General features: G+C 48.4%; 1 protein-coding gene, 1 long non-coding RNA gene and 1 pseudogene across 4 annotated transcripts; all 3 read right to left on the bottom strand.

Moving 5' to 3' along the window:
• The window catches only part of LOC127474814 (zinc finger protein 208-like), a 549167-nt pseudogene that overhangs the window by 516717 nt on the left and 7569 nt on the right, over positions 1-24881 (bottom strand).
• Positions 1624-6778, bottom strand: LOC127474857 (serine/arginine repetitive matrix protein 2-like). Of its 3 annotated transcripts, XM_051796170.1 has the most exons (9): positions 6756-6778; positions 6567-6658; positions 6099-6481; positions 5666-5772; positions 4398-4917; positions 3832-4121; positions 2197-2237; positions 1790-1881; positions 1624-1716 (listed from the first exon to the last, which is right to left on the bottom strand). In XM_051796170.1, exons 3-6 carry the CDS (start codon positions 6245-6247, stop codon positions 3842-3844), a joined length of 1056 nt encoding a protein of 351 aa, XP_051652130.1. In that variant the 5' UTR covers positions 6248-6481; positions 6567-6658; positions 6756-6778; the 3' UTR covers positions 1624-1716; positions 1790-1881; positions 2197-2237; positions 3832-3841. The 3 variants fall into 3 exon arrangements, with proteins under 3 accessions (XP_051652130.1, XP_051652128.1, XP_051652129.1); XM_051796168.1 differs by lacking the exons at positions 5666-5772; positions 6099-6481; positions 6567-6658; positions 6756-6778 and having other exon boundaries at positions 4398-5413; XM_051796169.1 differs by lacking the exons at positions 1624-1716; positions 1790-1881; positions 2197-2237; ... (2 more) ...; positions 6567-6658; positions 6756-6778 and having other exon boundaries at positions 3814-4121; positions 4398-5413.
• LOC127474955 (uncharacterized) lies at positions 8367-10766 on the bottom strand. The gene is made up of 3 exons (XR_007906007.1): positions 10030-10766; positions 9413-9712; positions 8367-9300 (listed from the first exon to the last, which is right to left on the bottom strand). It is a non-coding gene; the product is annotated as an uncharacterized LOC127474955 (long non-coding RNA).

The raw sequence follows: 24881 nt of genomic DNA, 5'->3' as shown, positions 1-24881 counted from the left end.
TCCATTGATCATCTTATTCAAAAATATCCCCCTTACAGCTCTTAGAGCGGGAAGCGGTCGCCGCTGGGTCACAGCCCACAGATGTGCCTGGGGAAGAGGCTGCCCCGGCAACACCGCCGTGCGTGGGCAGCGGGGGCCGCCCTGAGGGGAACCCCGCCCTGGCACCGCCGGGGCCGCCCTGAGGGGAACCCCGCCATGGCACCGCCGGGGCCGCCCTGAGGGGAACCCCGCCCTGGCACCGCCGGGGCCGCCCTGAGGGGAACCCCGCCCTGGCACCGCCGGGGCCGCCCTGAGGGGAACCCCGCCCTGGCACCGCCGGGGCCGCCCTGAGGGGAACCCCGCCATGGCACCGCCGGGGCCGCCCTGAGGGGAACCCCGCCGTGACACCGCCGGGGCCGCCCTGAGGGGAACCCCGCCCTGGCACCGCCGGGGCCGCCCCGAACAGCCGGGCTGCGGCTGCCCACACCTGAGGGGAACCCCGCCATGGCACCGCCGGGGCGCTCCTGCCCCCGGGCCGCCGGCAGCAGGGACAGGACGGCGCTGACAACACCCCGCCACTGCTTCCCTGCCTTCAGTGCATCAAGGCGGTGGCACCGCTGCATTGCAAAACATTCCAAACGTCTCCCTTGCAACACCAAGGGGAAACCATAGAATAGGAAGGAAAGGAAAGCTGTGCCAAAAGCCAAGGGGGATGAAAGGGAAACCTGCACAAAGATACTACTAAGCCCTGGGCTTTGCAATAGCCTCCAATGTGTCAGGTGAAGCATTAGGATGAAACAATCTACTAAACGCTGCGACATCGGAAGTGCCATTTGCATAATTTTGCAAATACACAAAAATATTTTAAAAAGCAGTCCTATACATTTATTGAAGTGATTTGATAAGTTGCTGACAGAACCGGTTTCACGTCTGTGATGTTCTTCATGCTTCCTGGCTGGGGGTGCATCTCCCAGCACTTGGGGCTGCCACACGGCTCCTGTCACGGCAACTTCTGTTGATAACAGCTGGGGTTGCACAGCCATCACATTCCCAGCTGGTTATGATGTCCCTCAGGCCAGAGCACTGTCCTGGGGTGTCCTTGGCAGCACAGGAGGAGCACAGGAGCAGTTCCCAGGGCCTGGGGAAGCAAACGGGTTCATGGAGGTGCTGAGCTCTGCTCCTGGGTCCTTCTGCTTCAAGCCCTGCAGAGCCCTGGGGTGCAGCTTTGGCAACTTACCCCTCCTCTGCCTCCTGCCTGCCTCCTGGAAAAAGGCACTCCCTGGCATCGCAGTGCCTGTGTCTGTCTCCTAGCTGGGCAAATGCATTAGAGCCCTCCCCTCATGGTGGTCTGATGGGAAAAGGAAAACTGATGAGCTCCCTCTGCCCTGGCATTGGGCAGGTGCAGGGTGTCCCTGCTCTTCCTGCTGTGCCATCCCAGCAGGAGATGGTGGCCCCGCTCTGGCCACAGATGCAGCAGCTCTGGAAAGAGCAGAGCAGCCCCATCAGCTGCAGCCTCAGGGCCTCCTCCTTATCCCAGAGCTGGTTGGAAGGGCTGGGCTTTCTTGCTTGGGGTCTGGGCTAAGCTCCAGCAAATCTCACCTGGCAAAAATCTCCCTGCTCTTGTCAGGCTCTCACCTTCTGTGCTTCCCAGGAGACTACATCTAGGATATCCCTTCGGAGAAAGCCCTGGAATCCTATGCGATCATCATTGTGCAGAGGAAGGTGGCTGGCAAAAAACTGTAGAAAAAAAGACACGTACTGATGAGGAGAGAGTGGCAGGGACTGCCTGTCAAAACATGAAGCAACTCACCAGGCAGAACACGTGGGCACAGAGCCCATTTATCTGGATTTTTTCTCCACACATGTCCGGGTCAGCCTCTGATTGTTGACACAGCAGGCATGCTGGCGGGGAGAGACCATGGCACCTCTGCAGGGCTGGGGCAGCTTCCCTGCGGGATCGACCCCAAGAGCTGCTCTGTCCCTGCCTGGCTGGCTGAAGGGCAGGGCTGGAGGCCTTGGGGAGGACGGGACATTGTGGGCACGGGTGTCCCAGCAGGTGTCCCCTGCCCCAGCTGGGCCCCACTTGCTGAGGAAAGGAGGGTCCCAGCCCCGGGATGCCTGGACAGCTCCTGCCTCCCCGTGCCACTGCTCCTGGCCCCACGCTGCCCGCCCGGACAGCCCCTCTGCCAGGCTGAGGGAGGGGCACTTTGCTCTCACCTGGCTCCCTCCCTTCGGGGGGCTCCTCCTCCCTGTCTGACCTGGGACGTGTCAGCGGTGGGTCCCTGTCTCACCATCCCACCGGTGAGTGGAGCTCCCAGCACTGGGTGCTCTAACACGGCTCCTGTCACGGTGACTTCAGGATCTGCTGGATGAATTTGGGGTCTGACACTGCTGGTGGGAGCGGTTTCACCTGCAGTCAGCACTCCGACTGCTGGAGCAGCTGCTGTCCTCAGTTGCTGGGAAGCTGCTCTGGGATGACCCCAATGTTACCTGACTGTCAGGGCTGGAGCTGCTCGTCTTTTGTGAGAGGGATTTGCCTGTCGGTTTGTATGGAGTTTGCTCGTAGTGGGGTTGATGGTCTCCTATTCCTTGGTGTTGTCAGAAGAGTCCTTCATGAGAGCAACAAGCTCTGGGTCTTAACTGGATGCTGTGAGGGGAAGCAGGAGGGTCAAGGCTGCTCCAGGCCCTGGATAAGATAGGCCAGAGCAGTGTCTCCAGTCCTCCTGGAGCAGACAGGCTCTGCCAAGCCAACCCTGGACACCCCTTGCCAGGCCCAGGGGCACCAGGCCCAGGGTCAGCAGGGTGCTTTGCCTTTTACCTGTGCCCAGACCAGCACAGCCATCACATTCCCAGCTGGTTATGATGTCCCTCAGGCCAGAGCACTGTCCTGGGGTGTCCTTGGCAGCACAGGAGGAGCACAGGAACAGTTCCCAGGGCCTGGGGAAGCAAACGGGTTCATGGAGGTGCTGAGCTCTTCTCCTGGGTCCTTCTGCTTCAAGCCCTGCAGAGCCCTGGGGTGCAGCTTTGGCAACTTACCCCTCCTCCTCTGCCTCCTGCCTGCCTCCTGGAAAAAGGCACTCCCTGGCATCGCAGTGCCTGTGTCTGTCTCCTAGCTGGGCAAATGCATTAGAGCCCTCCCCTCATGGTGGTCTGATGGGAAAAGGAAAACTGATGAGCTCCCTCTGCCCTGGCATTGGGCAGGTACAGGGTGTCCCTGCTCTTCCTGCTGTGCCATCCCAGCAGGAGATGGTGGCCCCGCTCTGGCCACAGATGCAGCAGCTCTGGAAAGAGCAGAGCAGCCCCATCAGCTGCAGCCTCAGGGCCTCCTCCTTATCCCAGAGCTGGTTGGAAGGGCTGGGCTTTCTTGCTTGGGGTCTGGGCTAAGTTGCAGCAAACCTCACCTGGCACAAATCTCCCTGCTCTTCTCAGGCTCTCACCTTCTGTGCCACCTGGTTGACTGCATGTAGGATATCCTTGGGAGAAAGCCCTGGAGTCCTACTTGATCATCATTGTGCTGAGCAAGGTGGCTGGCAAAAAACTGCAGGAAAATGAACCTCACTGATGAGGAGAGAGTGGTAGGGACTGCCTGTCAAAAAATGGAGGGAGCCCACAGAGCAACTCACCAGGCAGAACTCGAGGGCACAGATCCCATGTTTCTGCATTTTCTCCACGCAGATGTCCGGGTCAGCCTCTGATCTCCGACACAGCAGGCATGCTGGAGGGGAGAGAGACAATGGCCCTGGGCATGACACCTGTACTGCCCGCCCCGACAGCCCCTCTGCCAGGCTGAGGGAGGGGCACTTTGCTCTCACCTGGCTCTCTCCCTTCCAGGCCTCCTCCTCCCTGGCTGACGTGGGACGTGTCAGCGGTGGGTCCCTGTCTCACCATCCCACCGGTGAGTGCGCCTGGCAGTACTTGGTGCTCTAACACGGCTCCTGTCATGGGGACTTCTGGATCTGTTGGATGAATTTGAGGTCCGACGCTGCCGGCGGCAGTGCTGTTGCCTTTGGGAAGTCCTGGCTGCTGTCTCCCTTGAGTTTCGCCTCCCAGCACTCGGTGCTGGCGTGCAGTTCCTGTCAAGGGGACTTCTGGAGCGGCCGGATGGATCTGGGGTCTGACGTTGCAGGCGGGAGCGGTTTCGCCTGCGGGATGTCCCTGATTCTTCCTGGCTGGGGATGCGGCTCCCAGTACTTGGTGCTCTCACACAGTTTCTGACACGGCGACTCCTGGACCGGCTGGATGGATCTGGGGCCTGATGTTGTTGGTGGGAGCGATTTTGTGTGCCGGATGTCCTTGATGTCTCCCGGCTGTGGCTGCTCCTCCCAGCACTGGGTGCTCTCACCTGGCTCCTGTCACGGCGACTTCTGGACCGGCCGGATGGATTTGGTGTCTCACGTTGCAGGCGGGAGCGGTTTCACCTGCGGGATGTCCCTGATGGTCTCTGCCTGGTCCTGCGCCTCCCAGGACTTGGTGCTGTCACATGAGTCCTGTCCAGGGGACTTCTGGACCGAAAGTGTGCAGTTTGGGCCCGACGTTGCCGGCGGGGGTGGTTTTGCCGGCGGTCAGGCCCCCGACTGCTGGAGCAGCTGCTGTCCTCAGTTTCTGTGAAGCTGCTCTGGGATGACCCTGATGTTATCTGACTGTCAGGGCTGGAGCTGCCCGTCCCCTGTGAGGGGGATTGCAGAGGCTGCTCCGATGTTGCCTGTCGGTTGGTACGGCGCTTGCTGGTCTGTGGTGCTGAAGATGCAGGGGCTGGCACCTGGGTGCTGGTGCTGGGGCTGACGGTCTCCAGTGGTGCAGAACTGGGAGACAGCCCTGATAGCACCAGGTTTCCTGTGTTGGGGCTGATGGTCGCGGGTTCCCTGGAGCCATCACAAGGCTCCAGTCCTGGCTGTCTGGCCACGCTGACACCAGCAAGCCCCGACTCATCTCGTGTGGCTGTGAGGGGAAGCAGGAATGTCAAGGCCACCCCAGACCTGGGGCAGGATAGGCCAGAGCAGTGCCTCCAGCCCTCCTGGAGCTGACAGGTTCCGCCAAACCCACCCTGAGCACCCACTGCCATACCCAGGGACACCAGGCCCAGGGTCAACAGGGTGCTTTGCCTCTTACATGTGCCCAGGCCAGCACAGCCATCACATTCCCAGCTGGTTATACTGTTCCTCAGGCCAGAGCAGCGTCTGTGAGTGCCCTCAGCAGCACAGGAGGAGCACAGGAGCAGTTCCCAGGGCCTGCAAAAGCAAACGGGTTCATGGAGGTGAGGACAAAGTGTCCAAAGCATGGGATTATCTTTCTGAGCTCTTCTCCTGGGTTCTTCTGCTTCAAGCCCTGCAGAGCCCTGGGGTGCAGCCTTGGCAACTTACCCCTCCTCGTCTGCCTCCTGCCTGCCTCCTGGAAAAAGGCACTCCCTGGCATCGCAGTGCCTGTGTCTGTCTCCCAGCTCAGCGAATGCATTAAAGCTCTCCCATGTTGGTAGTCTGATGGAAAAGGAAAACTGATGAGCTCCCTCTGCCCCGGCATCGGGCAGGTGCAGGGTGTCCCTGCTCTTCCCCCTGTGCCATTTCCAGCTCCTGAGGGAAGCTGAACCAGGGACTCACGGAACAGGGCAGGGCCAGGATTGCTGGGGCAGGCCCTGGCATGGCACAGCACTTGCACCCCTGTGTTGTGAGCCAGGCAGAAGGACACCAACCTGTAGGGGATTCGGATCCCCATGGTGAGCATATCCTTGCGAAATGCGTCACTATTTCTGCAGAGGGGGCACTGGATGGAGAAATAACCAGCATGCAGAGCCTGTCCCTGCAGGAGAAACACAAATAGCCAGAGTGAGGCCCTGGTGCTGCTGAGCCCCTGCTGTGCCCCCCGGGGTGAGGGAACCACTCCTACTTGCATACAGTCCCTGTGGAACCAGGCAGTTTTACAGGCTGGGCACACCATGGTGCTGAAGGTCTTTCTGTCCTCCACAGGCTCCATGCAGATGAGGCACTGGGTGCCCGGCTCTGGAGTTGCCTCCACTGCCTGCTCTGGGCTGTGTGTGGGGCAGAAGGCCCTGGGGGGAAAAGGGTGAGTGAGGTGAGAAGTGCTGGGCCCTTCCCTGGTGGTGGTGAGAAGGGGCCAGGAGGTACCTGTACGGTGTAATGAACTGAGTGACACAGCGTCCCTGCTTGGCACAGGGCAGGTGGAAGCTCAGCTCACAGTGTCTTCCACAACAGTAAATGGTGGCCCCGATCTGGCCACAGATGTAGCAGTTCTGGAAAGAGCAGAGCAGCCCCATCAGCAGCAGCCTCAGGGCCTCCTCCTTGTCCCAGAGCTGGTTGGAAGGGCTGGGCTTTCTTGCTTGGGGTCTGGGCTAAGCTCCAGCAAACCTCGCCTGGCACAAATCTCCCTCCTGTAGTCAGGCTCTCACCTGCTCTGCCGCCTGGGAGACTACAGCTCGGATCTCCCATGAGTGAAGACACCAGAGTCCTCCTCGATGAACCGGGCGGTTAGGAAAGTTGCTGGCAAAAAACTGCAGGAAAATGAAACTTACTGATGAGGAGAGAGTGGCAAGGACTGCCTGTCAAAAAGTGGAGGGAGCCCACAGAGCAACTCACCAGGCAGTTCTCGTGGGCACAGAACCCATGTATGAAGAGTTTTTCCCCGCAGATGTCCGAGTCAGCCTCTGATCTCCGACACAGCAGGCATGCTGGAGAGGAGAGAGACAATGGCCCCGGGCATGGCACCTGTACTGCCCGCCCCGACAGCCCCTCTGCCAGGCTGAGGGAGGGGCACTTTGCTCTCACCTGGCTCCCTCCCTCTGGGGGCCGCCTGCTCCCTGCGTGACATGGTGACTGTCAGCGGTGGGTCCCTGTCCTTGGAACACCGAGGTCTCTTCCAGGTGCTCCTACACTGGTTCTGAGGCAGATGTGAGACGAGTTTGCAACACAGGGCCAGAGCCCTGAGGCGTAGAGCCCCCTGACTCGCTGGTCAGCCCTGTGTGAGCCCGGTCTCTCTCTGCCGTCTCCTCCTGTCGTCTGGTTGAGGAACACTGAGGTCTCCTCCAAGTGCTACTACACTGTAGTGCAAAAGAAGCGAGAGGCGTTTGGAACAGAGGGGCTGTCCCTCCTCTTCCTTCTCCTCTCGTTGTCAGGTAACACTGACACTGGGCCTGAGCCCAGAGTCCCGTTTTGTGCCCTTGGCCTCACGGGTCACAGTGGCCACTGTGACATCAGCAGCCTGCACCTGAAATACGGGCAGGGATGGCCCCAGCTCCCCCTACCCACTGTGAGGCAGCCCCTTGGTAACCGAGGTTCCGAGCCCTCGGTAACCACAGAGCCGGGCGGCTGCTGCTGCAGCAAGTGCAGGGTCAAATGCCAGGCCCTGGGGCAGCCACCGAGGACTGTTGGGCAGCCACTGTTGCACAAAAAGTGCTGTTCAGGCAGTGCCACTCCAGGGCTCCGGCCCTGGCCAAGGCAGATCTCTGCTCCTGCCCCTGGCACAGGGAACACTGCCAGCACATCAGGGACGCTGATTCCCCAGCAGAGGTGCCTGAGGACTGCAGGAAAGCTGACATCACTCCAGTCTTCAAAAAGGGCAGCAAGATGGACCCAGGAGATGACAGGCCCATCAGTGTCACCTCCATCCTCAGAAAGGGGACAGAACAGCTCATACTGCATGTCATCTCTAAGGCTGTGGAATAAAAGGAAGGGGAAATCATGCTTGACCAGTCTCCTAGCCTTCTCTGCTGGAGTGACTGGCTGGGTACATGAGGGGAGAGCAGTGCCTGTTGTCTGCCATGACTTCAGCAAGGCTTTTCACCCTGCCTCCCAGAACCCCCTCACAGGCAGCTCAGGAAGTGTGGCTTAGATGAGTGGACCCTGAGGGGGTTGAGACCTGGCTGAATGGCAGAGCTCAGAGGGTTGTGAGCGCGGCGCTCAGTGCTGGGGCAGCCTGGTTTGACCGGTTGCCCGGTGACCTGGCAGAAGGGACGGAGAGCACCCTCAGCACGTTTGCTGATGATATGGACTGGGAGGAGTGGCTGAGGCACCACAAGGCTCTGTTGCTGTCCAGCGAGTCCTGGGCGGGCTCAAGCTTTGGGCACAGAGGCCCCTAATCATGTTGCACAGAGGCAACCATTGGGTCCTGCACCTGGGAAGGAGTAACCCCGTGCTCCAGAACTGGTGCACTCAGCTGCTTTCCTGCTCCCTCAGGGGTCCATGGCAGCACAGACAGGCAGTTACAGCAAACTCCCTGGTGACCTACGAACTTCTGGAAACAGAATCCATTTTCAAACACGCAACTGGAGAGGCCAATGGTACTCTATTTGAACAATAATATTAAGAATAATTTGCTTACTGTCTAACTCTAACAAGATTACCACTTAGAAATTAAGAAACTTCAGGTGGAAGTGTGGAAAAGAAACAGCTTTTTATTAACAAAATCTAAATAAACAACAAATGGTGCAATCAAAAACTTTCAGAACAAACACAAACAAAGTCCCAATTCCCCAGGTGTGGTGGGAGAAACCTGTGGCAACCCAGGGAGGGGGGAGAGAAGGCAGGACTGTCCTGGCAGTTCAACAGCTGCTCACAGCCAGCAAAGAAGTCCCTTTTTCCCCACAGACAGTCTTGAAAGCAGAATACCTCGCTCTGAGATGGGTTGGTCTCTCTCTCTCTCTCTCAGTCGTTCTCTGCAAGGTGTCCCATGGGGAGAAAAACTTCCCCTCAGGAAAAGGGAAAGCAGTGGCCAAAGACCAGGCTCCCACTCTGTCCGGTCCTGGACCAAGCCCAAGAGCCCCCTAACAAAGGACTCCCCCAGCTCTCCCTGTAGCCACAAACTTCCCCAGGAGATCTCCCTCTCTCCCTGCCCCTGCATGTGCGGCCCCGCTCTGCCCCCACCCCGTCCCCAACTCCCCCCATCCCAGAAGAAACAGATGGGGGGGGTGGATTGGGACCCTAGGGAAGAAAAAGAAAATTCCAGCATCTCTTTTCAAACCTATGACAACCACCACCTTAAACTCAATGCTGTTAGGACAGTATTATTAATATTATATTTAAACACATTAGTATCTCTTAAAATACAAATTATCCATTTCATAAGTCTGCCCTGTTATATATGTCTTTTCATTAACTTCTGGGACATTTCACCCTGCAAATAACACATTCTGAATATTTGTAAATATGATCTCTATTATTTAGGCAGAATACAAGTTCTATAGTCTTATAGACACAGAGCTATCTGCTCTTTCTCAGCCCTGTTCAGCACTGGGGCCAGAGGACACAGCAGAATGTCTTTGTTACATGATCTAATTATCAAAAATCCTAGAAAGCAGCAAGTCACATTTAAACCCTATGTATATTTATATATATATATATGTGTCTATATATACATGTACATATATGTGTATATATATACATATACATATATATATGTATATATATATGTGTGTATATATATATACATATACATATATATGTGTGTGTATATATATATATATATGTACACACACATACAAATCCCCAGACCTTGGTACAAACCTTGAACTGACAGAATAAACATGTTCCTATGTAGAAACAAAGTCTGAGTAGTTTTTGCCAAAATTATTATTTCCCACTAGATTTCTGGAAGTATTTTGAAAGTAACATTGTTTTGCAACTTCTTCAGAGATGAAACATGAAACATTTCTGATCAGGAAGGTAAAAAATATTTATTGTTTTGCTTTCACTTTTCTTTTTGCATCCTTGTGCTTCTTCCGGCATTCCTGAAAATATTTAAAATATAATATTATGACTAAAATAATAATGAATAATACAAGTCTCTGAATTCACCTATTTGTCTCAAACACTTTTTTAACATACAGTTAAGTAACTGGTCCTGTACAACGCAGAGATTCAGTAATTTGCCTGACTGGACATCCTAACATGGTGTTATACTCACTTTTATACTAAAAAAGTTTAGTTCCTTGGTAATTACAAAATTTCAAGCCTTTCTAGAGGTCCTGAATTATGTTTTTATGCAAATAAGCAGCCGTGTTCCCTCCTCATGCTCAGCTTTCAGCCACAGCTGTTAAATACTCACCTCAAGCAATAATCTACGTCTGTCTTCCCAACCATCTTTTTCTTCACTGAGATCTACTGATCTACAAAATAACTTAGGGCCCTCTGCACAAAAAAGAACAAATTAATATGGTTAAACACTTCTGGAAGATTGCAGTGCAGTAACTGTACTAACACAGCAACATATTTAATGATAGTTACCTAATATGTCTCAAGAAACAAACATTATTTGAGGCTGTCCTGATAATTTAGTGCATAAAACATCACAAGCAATTGTTTTTGTGGTGTTTGGGGGTGTGGTGTTTGGTTTGGTTTTAAATAAAAAACTCACTATATTCATACAAAAAAAACCCCCAGATTAATTAGGACTGAGAACCACATGGGCATATGTGGCTAATAAGAATATTCTGCATTTCTAACAGTAACACCAGAAAGACAAGAGAAAGTTAAAGATCATATATATGCCTGAAAGGGTCCAAAATGTCCAGATAACTTGTCAAGTGATTTTTTTTTTTTTTTGGTAAGGCCTGAAAGACCAGCCACATATTAGGCAATTATCTGAAAAAAAGGAAAGCAAGACAGATATTCAGCATTTATTTTACCAGAACTTTCTCATGGGATTCTACCACAATTCAGACCACAAGTAATGACAGAAATTGGCAATTTATTTTTTTTTTCTTAAACCTCTCATCTGTGTTACAAAACAAATAACTAGGCAGTATCTTTTCCTCACTGAATTTCAGTATGAGTTAAAAGAAAAAAAAAAGGAGTGACAGTGAATAAGTTCTGTTGTACCTCTCAGTCATTCATCATCTTTGGAGAAGAAGAAAAATCTTGTACTTTCTCTGTGTGGCAAAGAAATAAACCTGGACAAACACAGGGGAATTTTACCATCACAAAAGTTACCATCAAATTCCACTAACACAAGTTAAAGCTTCAGAGAAAGAGAATGCATCCAAGAACATTACTCCACAGTAACCAAATATGGCTGTCTATAAAAAAAAAAACCAAAACAAAACCATTTTTTAAAAGAAAACTTACTTTGAGTTTTAGCCAAACCAAAATTGGTTTGGGTCAAACCAAAATTACCCAGCTAATTTCTCAGGTGTTCAACCAGAAACTCAGCTTTTATGTTTTTATACTCAGCATGACAAAGGGGCTGTTGGGATTTTTGACTATCACACTCTGTGCAGCAAGGAATGGTTTTCCAAGACAACTTCCACTGCTCAGAGGTGTGACACAAAGATCTCAGTTTCCCATGACCTGGGTGCTGCTATCAATATTCTCACAGCATCAAAGTACTACAACCAAGTAGACAACAAACACAACTGTAACTTGCATTTCTTGGTCCTTTTCAACTTCTGATGCCTCTGGCTCATCATCACCCTCAGAACTGCTGTCTTGGAAACGTGGATCTTCTTGCCATGTGACTTTTACAGGTTTTATTGTTTCAAGTATGTAGGGCTCTGCAATAATATTACAATTAAAAAGAAAAAAAAGCAGATTATTCTTCTACTTGCCAGTAAAAAAATCCTACTTCCAAGTGACATACTTACACTGGAAAAGGCAGGTTTAAGAAGGAGAGAAACCTCCCCTCCCAGGTTTTCTGAACTACATCTCTGCTCAGGTATTTTCCACTTTGTTCTAGGGACCTCTTATGTATTCTGAAAGCTTTTTACTGCATTCAGAAGACACTGAAGTCAGCAGAAATGTGGGGACCTTGGGTTTTTTGTGTGTTTTTTTTCTTTTAATATTTCAGTTAACTTCACATGGTTTAATTTATTTCCTGCCTCACTAACTGACTTGATTTAGCACTTTTTAATCTTGACTGCATAACAATTTCATCTTAGTTTAAGACACCCCAATAATCATGTGTCACTCAGTTTCAATTTTCTAAAGGTACAATAGTAAAATTAGGTAAACAATAAAGTGTTCTGGAGTGTTCTTGGGGTCAACTCTAAGATTTTCTTTTGCTCATACTACTACATTAACACACGTTTTACTTAAAATCTCGTTGGGTTACACGGAACTTGATTTGACTTGTAGATCACCTTTTCCCCCTGTTTCAGAACTTTAGTGGATGGCAACAAGCTTTTCCATGACTGTTCAAAAAACCAATTAAACAACTGTTCTTTCTCCAAACATCCCTCTCAGGGATGGAAGCTAAACGTGCATCTTGGCAAGTGTAAGTGAAGACCATACTGATTCTGCCTCATTACTGACTCTGGCCTCTGAAAATCCCCTGCATTCAGAATTTCTGTGCACCATATCCCTCTGCAGTGCCTGACACAACTGACCCACTACAAATGGCACTGTTGGGCGTGTTCTGCTCTTACCTTCTTTTACGCTCGACTTCTCCATGTCTCCAAAGAAGGAAAACTTGAAGCCACTTGGCTCCTGAGCTGCATCATTCCCAGATGTAGGTCCCAAATGGTCAGGTGAGGCACAGTCCTCTGCATCATCCTTGTCCCAGGGTATTTCCTCCTTTCTTTCTGATTTGTTCTTCGAGGATCCAAACAAGTCTTTGAAATCAGCAGCAATATCATAATAGATTTTCTCAGATACTTGAGGCGGTTTCTCACTCTCCTCCTCCTTCTTCTTCTTCCCTTTAACTTTACTGAAATGAGATTGTTCAAGGGCAGGAACATAACACATCTGTTTTTAAAAGAAAACAGAGCCCTCAATGTTTTCCTAAACTTCTCCAAGCACACTGATGAGTTCACTTTTAAGGGTAAGCATTGGGGGGGAAACATCTGAGGTTTGATTCTAAAGGCAGGAACAAGCCTCCTTTTTAATGATCCACATCCTTAAGGGAGTTTTCACTTAGTATGTGATACTAAATGATGATATATAGAACAGATTTCTTTTCTGGCAAGAGAAATGTTAAGAGCTAATATGCTCTTCTCACAGATTTGCAAATCTTCAAGTCCATGACTTGACCTTTGTCACCTTCAGTGAGGACAGGAAATGGCACACAGAGGGTAGATGGACTAGCAAGAAAAGACAACATTACAGGTTGGTTTTAGTGCTCACAATTCCTGCTGTATGTTCATTTTAGCAATCACAGAGAGAACTAAAGAAAAAACAGTAGTGTGCATAGTTTCAAACTCAGTCTGCTGCTAAAACCATCTCTGCACAGGAAGAAACATCACAACTATAGCTACCAAGCTGCAATATTACCTCTCCTTTTCTGCAGCACTTGGCTTCCTTTCAAAAACTGCATGGTCCTCTCTTGTGGGATCATAACGAAGGGCATTAATATCTCTGTGAAAACAGGAAGGAAAAGCCATGAGACATTCTGAAGGCCCAACTGAAAGCCACCCCAAACCTTTACAGCAGGATCCAAATTCACATCGAGTTCTTTACCAGAAAACCTCCAAAATGTAACTGGCATTTAGAAAATACCTGCTAAGCAGTCAGTGACTGAGAAAGTGCATTAAATACTGACTTCAAATACAGACAAGGAAGGAATTACTTTTCTCAGCCAATTAGGCAGAAATTTTAGTTAGGGAACAGTGGCAAAAATTAAGCCTCCCTAAAACTCCTTTGCTGATGGTGGATGAGTCATACTTGAATTTCTTGGCACTTGTGGCTGTTTTATTTGGCTTAGGCTGTTCCAGGTTGATGTTCAAGAGGCTTCCCAGTATTTGCAGATTTTTCTTTTTCTCTGCAGCAAGCTCCTCTTCCTCATCTGCCTTCAAGCTCTTTGTCTCTGCTAAGAGAACAATAAATACATTACATTTTCCCTGTTAAGCCTGTAATATTTGATGCATAATATCACTACAGTACTAGAAGAGCTCACATCCATCAAAACACATCACTTTGTTCATCTTAAAGCTACTTAGAGGCCTTTTCCCTTGCACTGTAGAAAATCTTTGATTAGAACAGTCATGGGTATCTATTTCACATGAAAGTCAGATCAGTTATTTAACTTGTTCCCTGCTTATACCTCATAACTGTGCAACTACTCTGCCACTGACTGATGCTCTAGAGAAGATCACATTAAAGCAATGAAGGGAGTAGCAGAACCAGGCAAAAATTTAAGTTTCAGAAAGAAATTGTGAATCTTGACAACTGGGTTAAAATTTTCCTTTTTTGGGGGCAGGGGGATATTTAGGTTTTTTTCCCCTTTATCAGTGTTTCTGCTTTCTGCTGTTAAATTAAAAATAAACCTTTCTAAGGCTGCCAAATCTGCCACAGACTGCAGGATGGCTACAAAACAGCTTAAATGAATGTAATGGTCAAAAAGGTGAATTTACTAAGTCACCACTGTTCTTCCATGTGGATAAACACAATCTGTATAATGCTGCACTAAAAGCTGTTTTCAAAAGTTGATTTATCAGCCACACACCCCTCAGCTGTTACAAATACTTTTGCAACACAGTCCTTTAAAAGACCCAGCCACCAGCATTTACTGTGCACAGTCACAGCAGAGTTGGGCTGTGTTCTTTAAAGAATCACCAAAGAAGCAAAAGCACTCCAGCAGCTGCTTCAAAAATTGAAGCTCCATGACATGGTTCCACTACCCCCAGGAAATATGGCCAGGTTTACCTTCCTCCTCCTCAGTGTCACTCTCCAGGAACCGAGCGTCCATGCGGAATCTTTCGTCGGTGCCAAATCGGGATTGCAGCTTCAGGAGCTAAACAAGAGAAGCAGATGCTCTTAAGCACTGGAGCAGGAAATCAGCAACATTCTATAACTTTTTTTTTTTTACTATAATTAATGGTAACATACTAATAACCTTCAGCTCCTGAGGCCTTTTCCAGAAATTTCTTTGCATACAAAGACGGCACCACACGTTATTTCCTCCATGGCTGCTCCTTCCCCTATTTAAGGGAACTCTATTTTATGTTCATAACAATCATATTCAGCAGTAATACAAGCCTACAAGTTATGTTGTTCTGAAGTGGCCTTACAGAGACTTAGAAGAAGGAGAACTCAGTTCCAGCAATGGGTTCACTCACTTTTTCCCCAGCCTTGCCTTCAAACTGGGGCTTAATTTTGAATCGCTCATCGTCCGTGTCGTCCTGCTCGTCCTCACTGCTGTCAAACAGTTTGCCTGAAGCTTTGGGAGCAGATTTATCCTTTGTTAAACAAAAAGAAAAAAAAAAACAACAGAAAATGAGCTGTTCACGTAGGTCTGAGGGTATAAATCAGTACCAACTTTGTTTGTGTGCTTTCCAGTCTACCTGAAAAAGTGGATTTCTTGCACAACCAACTCACTGATCCACGTGCTTCAGATCTTATCCTGTATACACACCTTGTGAATTCTGGTTTATAATCATGACTGTGAAGTTTTACCACAGGCAGAATTACCATCTAAAGGGTAACTCAGGTTTTACAATATGAGATACTTAAGTATAAAAATCTCCCTGATTATGTCAAGGGAGATCAATTTAAAAATATCAATGGCTAATTAAATCATGAGAATGGCCCCAATCTTACTACCTTTATGAGGAAAAAACCCAACAAAAGCAAACCCAGTGGTTTAAAGCTTTAGTAGAGATGTGACTAAAAAATGTGATATACAAGAAGTTCTATTCCAGAAAAAACAAAAGTATTTAATTGTACTGAAACCATGGGAGTAAAACCCTGAAGAATCTGCTAAATCAGAGTAAAGAAGCAGCAGCACACAGCTTCTTTGGAGCTCAACATCACTTTAAAAACAAGATACTGCATCAGATTGTTTGTCCAGTGCTGGAAAGAGCAGAGTAGTTCCATTCTGCTCAAGCCAAAACTCTTCACCTTCCTTTGACTAAAAGCAGAGGAATTTCAAAACTAATTACACAAATATTCTTTTTCTTCTGAAGTTAGAATATCTTTTATACAAATCTCAATCTCCTTACAAATTCTCCAAGCTCTCAAGCTTTATCAGATAGACAGTTAAATTCTTTCAAACCTGTCTGATGTTACAAAAAGAGGAATCATTCATGTTAATTCAAAGCTTACCTACTTTTTTCTGACACTTCACTATGATAAAATACAGTCTTCAGAATAAAAGGCATAGTCATACAGGTCTTTTTCCTAATAACACTTACTTCTCCATGCATATTTCCCAAACTTCCATCTTTTTTCAACGTCTCACCCACTTCAGCCTCATTTTCCACATCTGAATCGAATACGATGTGTTTGTGCTTCCCTGCTGCCTGGCTATCCTAGGAAAGGGTGAAATGGCAAGTCAAACATAGCAAATACTTGCTGCAGTCATACAGAAGTATCTAAAAGGCATTTCCATGACACCTGCTATTCCTCTTGCAACTCTAGAGGCATTCCAGGGATTAGGCATGCACCACTTTGTGTACGCTCCAAACTGGCAGTGCATCAGAAAATCCAGAATGCCATCTTTAAAAATCTTAATCCACACATCTTATTTACCCTTTCCCTTGTACTGGGGACTATTCAGATAGAGGTTCTGAGTGTAATTACCAGGTTTGAAAGAGCTCCTTGGATGAGTTTCTTCTGCAGTTCTCTCTCCCTGTGCCTCTCCTCCAGAGCCGCCAGCCTCCTCTGGTTGTCCTGCACCTGTTTATCTCTTGTAGGTCCCTTTGAGGCAGCAGCATGAAGACAAAGCTCCTTATCTTCCAGAAGGTTTGCCTTCCCATTCTCACATGCATTAGCTTCACATTCTGCATTTTTATTGCTTGCATTCCTCTTCAACTTTTTGGAAAGTAGTTTTGGGCTCTTCTGTTGCCGTTTCACATGTTTGTGGGCCCCTGAGGCGTCACTGTCCCCGTCACTGCTCCCACTGTCACTCTGAGCAGGGCTGGCACAGGCAGCTCCCTGCTCTCAACTCTGGGCTTGTAGAGAATTCCCATCCTTGTTCTTCCCTTGTAAACGTGGCCTGGGAACAGGCTGATGTCTCTGCTCTGCCAAGGAGGCAGCACCTGACAGTGCCTCGTGCTGCTCACAAGGCACGTTTTGTGTCTCTTCACTGCTGGCTTCAAGTGAACAGAATGGAAGGTTCCTGGGCTGTCTTTTAGATGACTCCTCCCCAGAATGAGACACACAAGCTTCCAGTCCTAAACTTCCTACAGACCCCTTCTTTAACCCAGTGCTGTCCTTGGTTGCCTCTTTTACACCAAGGGACCCCATTCCCCTGAAGGGCCGATACTTCAAACGTGAATTATTTTGCCCCTTGGAGCTTTCCTCCTTCTCCTCCCCTGCTAAAATATCAGCCAGCACATCTTCAGGACAGATGCTATTTTTTTAACTGCAGGGTGAAAATTAGAAAGTTTAGGTTTATTTACATTACCCTTAGGATTTTCTTCAGCACTGGACAGACCAGAACCCTGTGCACCATCTGGTTCCTCTGCAGGTGTCCCAGTGCTTTTGGCAACCAGTGCTTTTAAGTCATCTAAGGAAAGGTCTAAGCGGTAACAGTTTTGCATCATGGACTCATAATCAGAACTGGCTTCAGACTCCCCTTGCTCAGACTCTGAGTAAGAGCTCTCACTATCACTTGTCTCTGCTGAACTCTGTGAGGCAGCAATTTTGGATTTTTTAGTTTTCCCCTTTCTTTCAATGTGTTCTTCTTTTACATTTCGAGTTTTCAGTGAGGAGTCATTTGCCAAACCGCTTTTTTTGTTAGTTAATATTTCTTTATTTTTCACCTCCACCTGTTTAGAATCTTCTAACCTTGTAGTTTTGCTGCTGTTTGGATCTGGAGTTTTACTTTCAGCAATAATTTCATCCGTATCTGCTGAATCATAACCATTATCATGTTCCATGGTCTCTTTGTAACTTCCTTTGATAGGTTTCTTCATGGCATCTGGATTGCATAAGGACCAGTGACTACTGTATTTTAATTCAAAATCATCCCCAACAACTTCCAGGGGGTCACTTTCACTCTCAACATTCCTCGCTTGCTGTTTTTCTTTCTCTTCCTTCACCATTGCTCTGATCTCCTCTTCAGAATCAACCTCACTGTCAGAACCACTCTGAGCTGCCACTTGTTGCCGGTGTATTTTGGTTCTGAAAAAATCTCCGGAGCAGTTAGTAGGGGTGAGATAAGAAAGGGTTTATTTGCCAAGGCAATAGGTGATATAGACGCGCGCGCCGGCCGTGCCCGAGAGGTTACATTTTATAGCATTATCCATCCAATCCCAGATGTGTCCACCCTTTGGCCCTTCCTCTGGACCGCCCCGGGTCCTCCCCCTGAGAATTGGGTCTGGGGTCTTTTTGGGACCACCTACTTCATCATCTTCAGCTTCATCAGAGTACAAAGGGTATATTGTCACCTAGTTTTTGACCGTACTCTGTGGTTTAGGCCCTGATACGCTGTTCTCCAAACAGTCTGGGCCTTTACCTTGACAAAAGACTAAACACTGCTACTGGATTCAGGGGTAGGTTGATATAGAAGGCATAGAATGGGGTAAAAGGGTTAGGGAATGTGTAAACAAGGGAAAGGAACAAGGGACAGAGGGGTTTCTGCTTTTAAAACCTACCTATAAAATTTACAAGTCTTATAACTATTAGAAAAATAAAAAACCATTAGGGGCTTAAGGCATCAGTTCCCCCCTTAGAGACTGGACAAAACCCAAAGGTCTTTGTCCAATCTCTACTACCTACACTTACAACAACTATAAAATCGGTGTATGCAGTGAGCTATTACACTAACACTAAGTATATACTATACTAAGATAAACAGTTGTTTCATCCATGTCCAGTTCGGTAACCATGAGGTGAGTTTGTTGAGGACGTCTCCTAAACCTAGGGAGACATCATCCAGAGATATCTGATGAAAAATTTCGGTTTGATTTCGAATTGCGGCCAAATCATTATTAATTCTACCAGTCTGATCTATGTAAGAACAGCAGCTGGTATTGATGACTTTACACACACCTCCTTGTGAGGCTAGCAAAAAATTGAGGGCCATTCTATTTTGTATTACCACACGAGACAAGCTTTGGAACTGTTCTTTCAGGGTTTGCCTCTGTAACTGGCTTCCAGGACCCTGGGAAATTCATCATGGACTTACCGAAGTTTGTCTCGTTTAGTAAAATGCCAATTAGGGGCCACTCACTATTCTCATTGTCAATTGCTGGTACTTGAGTACAAATCCAGCATTCCGTTTTTCGGAGAATTTTAGATACGTTTTGGACTAGGGCCACATGCAATTTTTGGTCCCAAACTCGGTTCATGGTTACCGGTTGCATGAACAGAATACACAGAACAAGCAGTCTATTCCACATCCTCGTCGTCGGTGTCTGGTTCTGTCTGGTTGGTTGTTCCAGGAGCTGATGCTTTCTTGACTCTAGAGTAGTGGAACCAGGGTTCTCTGCCAGCAACTTTGACGGAGGTGAGGGAGGTCAGCAGGACTTGGTAAGGTCCTCTCCACCTGGCTCTCAAGGGGTCACTGTTCCACCACTTGACGTAGACCCAGTCTCCTGGCTGGAATGGGTGAGCAGGGGTGTCCAGTCCTATAGGTCTGGATAACTCGATGACCTTCTGCAGCTTCTGCAAAGTAGAGCCTAAAGCAATCAAATATTTTTGTAAATCGGCTCTCCCCCTTAAGTGTACATCCCCTGGTACATGTGGTGCCTGATATGGTCTTCCATATAATATTTCATAGGGGTTATGTTATCCCTCCGCCTCGGCTGGATACGAATTCTCAGCAGAGCTAGTGGCAAAGCCTGAACCCAGGACATAGATGTTTCCTGACAAATTTTACTAATTTGCATTTTCAAGGTGCCATTCATTCGTTCAACTTTGCCACTAGCCTGAGGTCTATAGGGGGTATGTAGGTCCCAGACAATTCCCAGGATGCGGCATACTTCTTTTACTACTGTTGCAATAAAATGTGTTCCTCTATCTGATGCCATTCCTAGAGGAACCCCAAACCTTGGAATTATGTGGTTTAATAAAGCTTTTACCACTTCCCTTGCTGCATTAGTGCGACAGGGGTATGCTTCAGGCCATCCACTGAAAGTGTCAACTAGTACAAGGATGTATTTGTACCCCCCCCATGGTGGTAACTCAGCAAAATCTATTTGCCAGTAATCTCCGGGTTGGTCTCCAGCTTTTGTTACCCCTAGTACCACTCTCTTTGATGTATCTGGATTATTTCGTTTGCAGATCTCACACTTACCTACCGTAGACTGCACAGCTTCGGTCATATTTGTTCCTATTACTGTTTTCTTTAGATGTTTCAGGAGATTTTCCGTTCCCCAATGGGTAGCCTCATGTTCCTGTTGAGCTATTTCCCTAAGGAGCGGTGGTGGGACTACAACCTGTCCAGTAGGGGTAACAGCCCACCCCCCTTCTTTGATTTCAGCTTTCAGTGATCTAATTAGCTGATTGTCTCTCTCATCATACTTAGGGGTGTATTTTGTCAAATCAATTTCTTTTTGTGGCACTACTGCCAAGATACCTTTTTCTGCAGCCCTTTTTGCTGCTTGATCAGCAAACTGATTTCCCAACTCGGGGATTGTTTTCCCCTTCTGGTGGGCCCTACAATGCATAATAGCTACCTCCTCTGGTTTCCAAATACTCTGCAGGAGCGCATGGATTTGGTCTGCATGCTTGACTCCACTGCCTTGGGCTGTCAGTAGTCCTCTCTCCTTCCAGATGGCTCCGTGGGCATGTACAACACTAAATGCATATTTTGAGTCAGTCCAGATATTTACCTTCTTTCCTTCACTCAGTTCCAAGGCTCTTGTCAGTGCAATTAATTCTGCTTTTTGGGATGACACATCTGCTGACAAGGCTTTTGCCTCGATCACTTCGTCTCTGGTTGTTACTGCATACCCTGTGAAGCGTTTACCATCTCGCATGAAGCTGCTTCCGTCTGTATACAGTTCCCAGTCTGCGTTTTCCAGGGGCTCATCCTTCAGGTCTGGTCTGCTGGAGTAAGTCTCCTCTATAGTCTGCAAACAGTCATGCTCGGGGACACTGTCAGTTAGTGTTGAAGACAGAAACATAGCTGGATTTACAATAGATGTTGTTTTTAGGGTAACATCATCCTGTTCCAGCAACACAACCTGGTACTTAAGCATTCTGCTGGGGGACAGCCAGTGGCCTCCCTTTTGTTCAAGCACAGCTTGAACTGCATGGGGTACATACACAGTGATATGCTGCCCAAGGGTGAGCTTCCGGGCCTCTTCAATCAGGATAACAGTTGCTGCGACAGCTCGCAGGCACCCCGGCCACCCTTGGCTAACACTGTCCAGCTGTTTGGAGAAATAAGCCACAGCTCTTCGTTGGCTTCCCAGAGTTTGTGATAATACCCCCAGAGCAACATTTAACTGCTCGTGTGTGAACAGTTCAAACGGTTTAGTCAAATCTGGTAGTCCTAATGCTGGAGCTGACATCAAGGACTGTTTCAGTCGCTTAAACACATCTCTGGTCTCATCTGTCCATGTTATAACTCCCTCTTTGGCCGTTTTCAGGGCTTCATACAGAGGTTTGACTAGCAACCCATAGTTAGCTATCCACAGCCGACACCATCCTACCATTCCCAGGAAAGCCTGCCTCTCTCGTACAGTGTGGGGCTCTGGGAGACGGCAAATGGCCTCTTTTCGGTCTGCACTGAGTCGCCGATGCCCACGATAGATTTCAAGTCCCAGGTAGATGACTATCTCCTTGGCTATCTGTGCCTTTTCTCTCGAGACCCGATACCCACTTAGCCCCAAAAAGTTCAAGAGACTTACAGTGAGCTCGATGCATTGGTCCCGGTTTTTGGCTGCAATTAAGATGTCGTCAACATACTGCAGGACAACTCCTTCTTGCTGCTGTCTTCTCCAGTCCTCCAGTTCCTTTGCCAACTGATTTCCAAAAAGCGTTGGACTGTTCTTAAAGCCTTGTGGAAGAACTCTCCAGGTTAGTTGCGTTTTTCTCCCTGTCTCAGGATTTTCCCATTCAAAGGCAAAAATCTCCTGGCTATCTTTGTGTACAGGAATGCAGAAAAAGGCATCTTTGAGGTCGAGTACAGTAAACCATCCTAAATCCTCTGTCAATGTGGTTAACAGTGTATAGGGGTTGGCTACCACTGGGTAAATGTCCTCAGTTATTCTATTAATGGCCCTAAGATCTTGGACTAGCCGATAGCTTTTGCCATCAGCCTTTCTCACGGGCAGTATGGGGGTATTAAATCTGGATTCACATTCTACTAGTAAACCAAATTTAAGGAACTTTTCAATTATAGGTGCTAGGCCTTTTCGGCTTTCTAATTTCAAAGGATATTGTTTCTGCCTTACCGGGGCTGCTCCTGGCCTGAGTGCGATGCTTACTGGTTCAGCTTGCTTTGATTTCCCAGGGTACTCGCTGGCCCAGACTAAAGGTATGACAGCATTTTCAACTTCTGCAGGGATTTCTCCATGTTTTTCCTGTATAAAGAAAGCAGCTGCCTCGACATATTTAGTATCTGGGATTATAACCTTTATGTCTCCCCCCTTGGTGAATTTAATTTCAGCTTCTAATTTTTCCAGTAAGTCTCTACCCAGTAGAGGCTTAGGAGAATTTGGCATATAGAGAAATTGATGAGTTACCCAGTGTTTGCCCAGTTTGAATTTTAAAGGTTTAAAAAATGGTCTTGTTTCACTTACCCCTGTAGCACCTACCACAGTTACAGTTTCATGGCTCAGTTTCCCTTCCAAAGTATTTAATACAGAGTATGCCGCACCTGTATCAACCAAAAATTCAACATTCTCCCCCCCCAGCTTAGCTGTAACCAGAGGCTCTGCTGGGTAAGAAACCTCCGGTCCCCCTCATACATTCTGACTCACAGCCAGTTGGGGGGCTGGGGGTGGTGGTGGGGGAAGTGCGTTTTCAGTTCCCTTCAGCTCCGGGCAGTCTCTTCTCCAATGTCCCTTCTTCTTACAGTTAGAACATCTGTCATCGGCTATGTCCTGCCGGTGGTTAGACCTCTGATACCTGGGGTTACGTTTATGAGGCTCTTTGTAGCCACCTTCTTGTTCCCTTGTTTTCCTTTTCTGCTCCCTATTTTGATATGCCGTCCAGGCTACATCTAACAGCTCACTAATATTCCTTCTATCACCACCTGCCTTCTGCAGTTTTCTTCTTATATCATCTGTGGACTGCCCTATAAATAAGTATAACAGATTTTTCTTTCCCATCTCTGACTCTAAGTCAATATCCGTATATTTTCTGATAACATCTTTCAATCTATTTAGAAAATCAGTAGGTGACTCATTTATGTCTTGTCTAACCTCGTACATTTTGGACCAGTTCACCGCCTTCGGAACTCCATGCCGAAATCCATAAATTACCCAATCTTGATAACGTTTCAAAGCTCCTAAACCTGCTGCCACATTAGGATCCCATCCAGGATCCGTGAGGGGGAAGATATCTTTGACATCTTCGCCTGGAAACTGCCCAGAGGTTTTTTGTATTTCTATTGCCTTTTGAGCAGCTCTTTTCACCATTTCCTTCTCTGTTTGGTCTAATAAAGTATCCATCATAACCTCTAGATCATTCCAATCAGGATTCTGAGATTTGATTGCTCTTTGGACATAATTTGCCATCTTTTCCGGATTATCTCTATAAGCCCCCACACAACCTTTCCATTGCTGTAACTCAACCAGTGAGAAAGGAGCCTTTATTAATACCGTGCCTTGATTGGTCACGGCTTGTCTTAAGGGGGCTTCTAACGGTGGCTTGTCTTTTGCCCTTGTTCTACTTGCAACCGGATCGGGGCAAGCTAACACTTCGCGAGCCAATTTTCCTTTCGGTTTTACTACAGGCTGGTCGGCTTCTCCTTCCCTCGAGTTATCACTTAATTCACCCTCTGCTTCCGTGTCCTTATCAAACGGTGGTAACCCTCGCTTCTCCCTTCTCTCTGCAGCTGGAATCGGCTTGCCCTGTCTGTGCGTTTCTGTTCCCTTTTCGTGAGAGGCAGAGATTGGAAACTCCCTCGGTTCTTCTTTTCTTCCCCCTCCCCCAAGGATGGAAGCTTCCCCCTCGGGAGGGGGAGGCGTGGGAAAGGGGGCGGCTCCAGCCCCACCTCCCAAGTCAGTCAGGACAGAGGCCCCGCCTGTTGGCACCGCCCCTGCCCCTCCTGCCACTGCTGCTGTGGCCCCTCCTGCCACTGCTGCTGTGGCCCCTGCCCCTGTTACTCCCACAGTGCCTGCTCCTGTACTTGTTGCCATGGCAGCAAGTCCTGTACTGATTGTGCCCGGAGCAGCTCCCGCCGCCCCGGAGCCAACTCCTCCGGAGATTCCAACTCCCCCTGGCGCAGCCATGCCCGCGCCAGGGAGTCCCCCCACGGCTCCCGCCTGTCCAGCTGGAGCCGGTCCAGGAGGAGCAACCACTGCCCCGGCAGCTCCAGCCCCCCCCACCGCCGCTGCAGCAGGGAGTCCGATTTGTGGAGCTCCCGGGCTACTTTCTCTCCTGTCAGGTGATATCAACATATCCAAATCATCCTCTCCGGTGTTCTTAAATAGTATTTGTGGGATAGGAGCAGCTTTAACTCGATCTTTCCTTTTCCCTCTTCCTAAAACCATTTCTGCTTTTTCCATCTTTCCTGAACTTTCGTTTTCCTTATCTCCTATACCCAATTCAGGGCGTGTTAACAAAAACAAGAACAACTCTGCATATCGAATTTCCTGCCACCTCTGTTCTACATGAAGAAGCGAGATCCACCGAAACACTGTATCCAGTTCAAACGGACCAAATTTCGGCCATGCTATCCCTCTCATTTGTCCAAACAACAGCCAAGCATTTAGAGACAACCTGCACAGCTCTTCCTTCTTTAAAGGTGTCTCAGAACCAGCTAAAGTTTTCCAGTGCTTTAGAACCAAACTAAGGGGGGATTCTTTAGGGATCTTAACTTTTGAATCCACACAACCCATGCTTGCAAAACAAAAGCAAACCAATCAAACACACTGGGTCTGGAACTGACAACCTTTAGGTCACGAG

This window comes from Manacus candei, unplaced genomic scaffold (genome assembly GCF_025592945.1).
Source record: "Manacus candei isolate 608988 ecotype Guabito, Panama unplaced genomic scaffold, ASM2559294v1 h1tg000045l, whole genome shotgun sequence".
Classification (NCBI taxonomy): domain Eukaryota; kingdom Metazoa; phylum Chordata; class Aves; order Passeriformes; family Pipridae; genus Manacus; species Manacus candei.
This window is presented reverse-complemented; position numbering and strand designations above follow the sequence as displayed.

Coding starts and splice junctions, on each gene's coding strand:
- LOC127474857 (XM_051796168.1), bottom strand. CDS start 5,257: ATGCTTTGGACACTTTGTCCTCACCTCCATGAACCCGTTTGCTTTTGC. Junction 4,122..4,397: donor CCATCAGGGACATCCCGCAG/GTGAAACCGCTC, acceptor GACATCCCGCAG/GCGAAACCGCTCCCGCCTGC.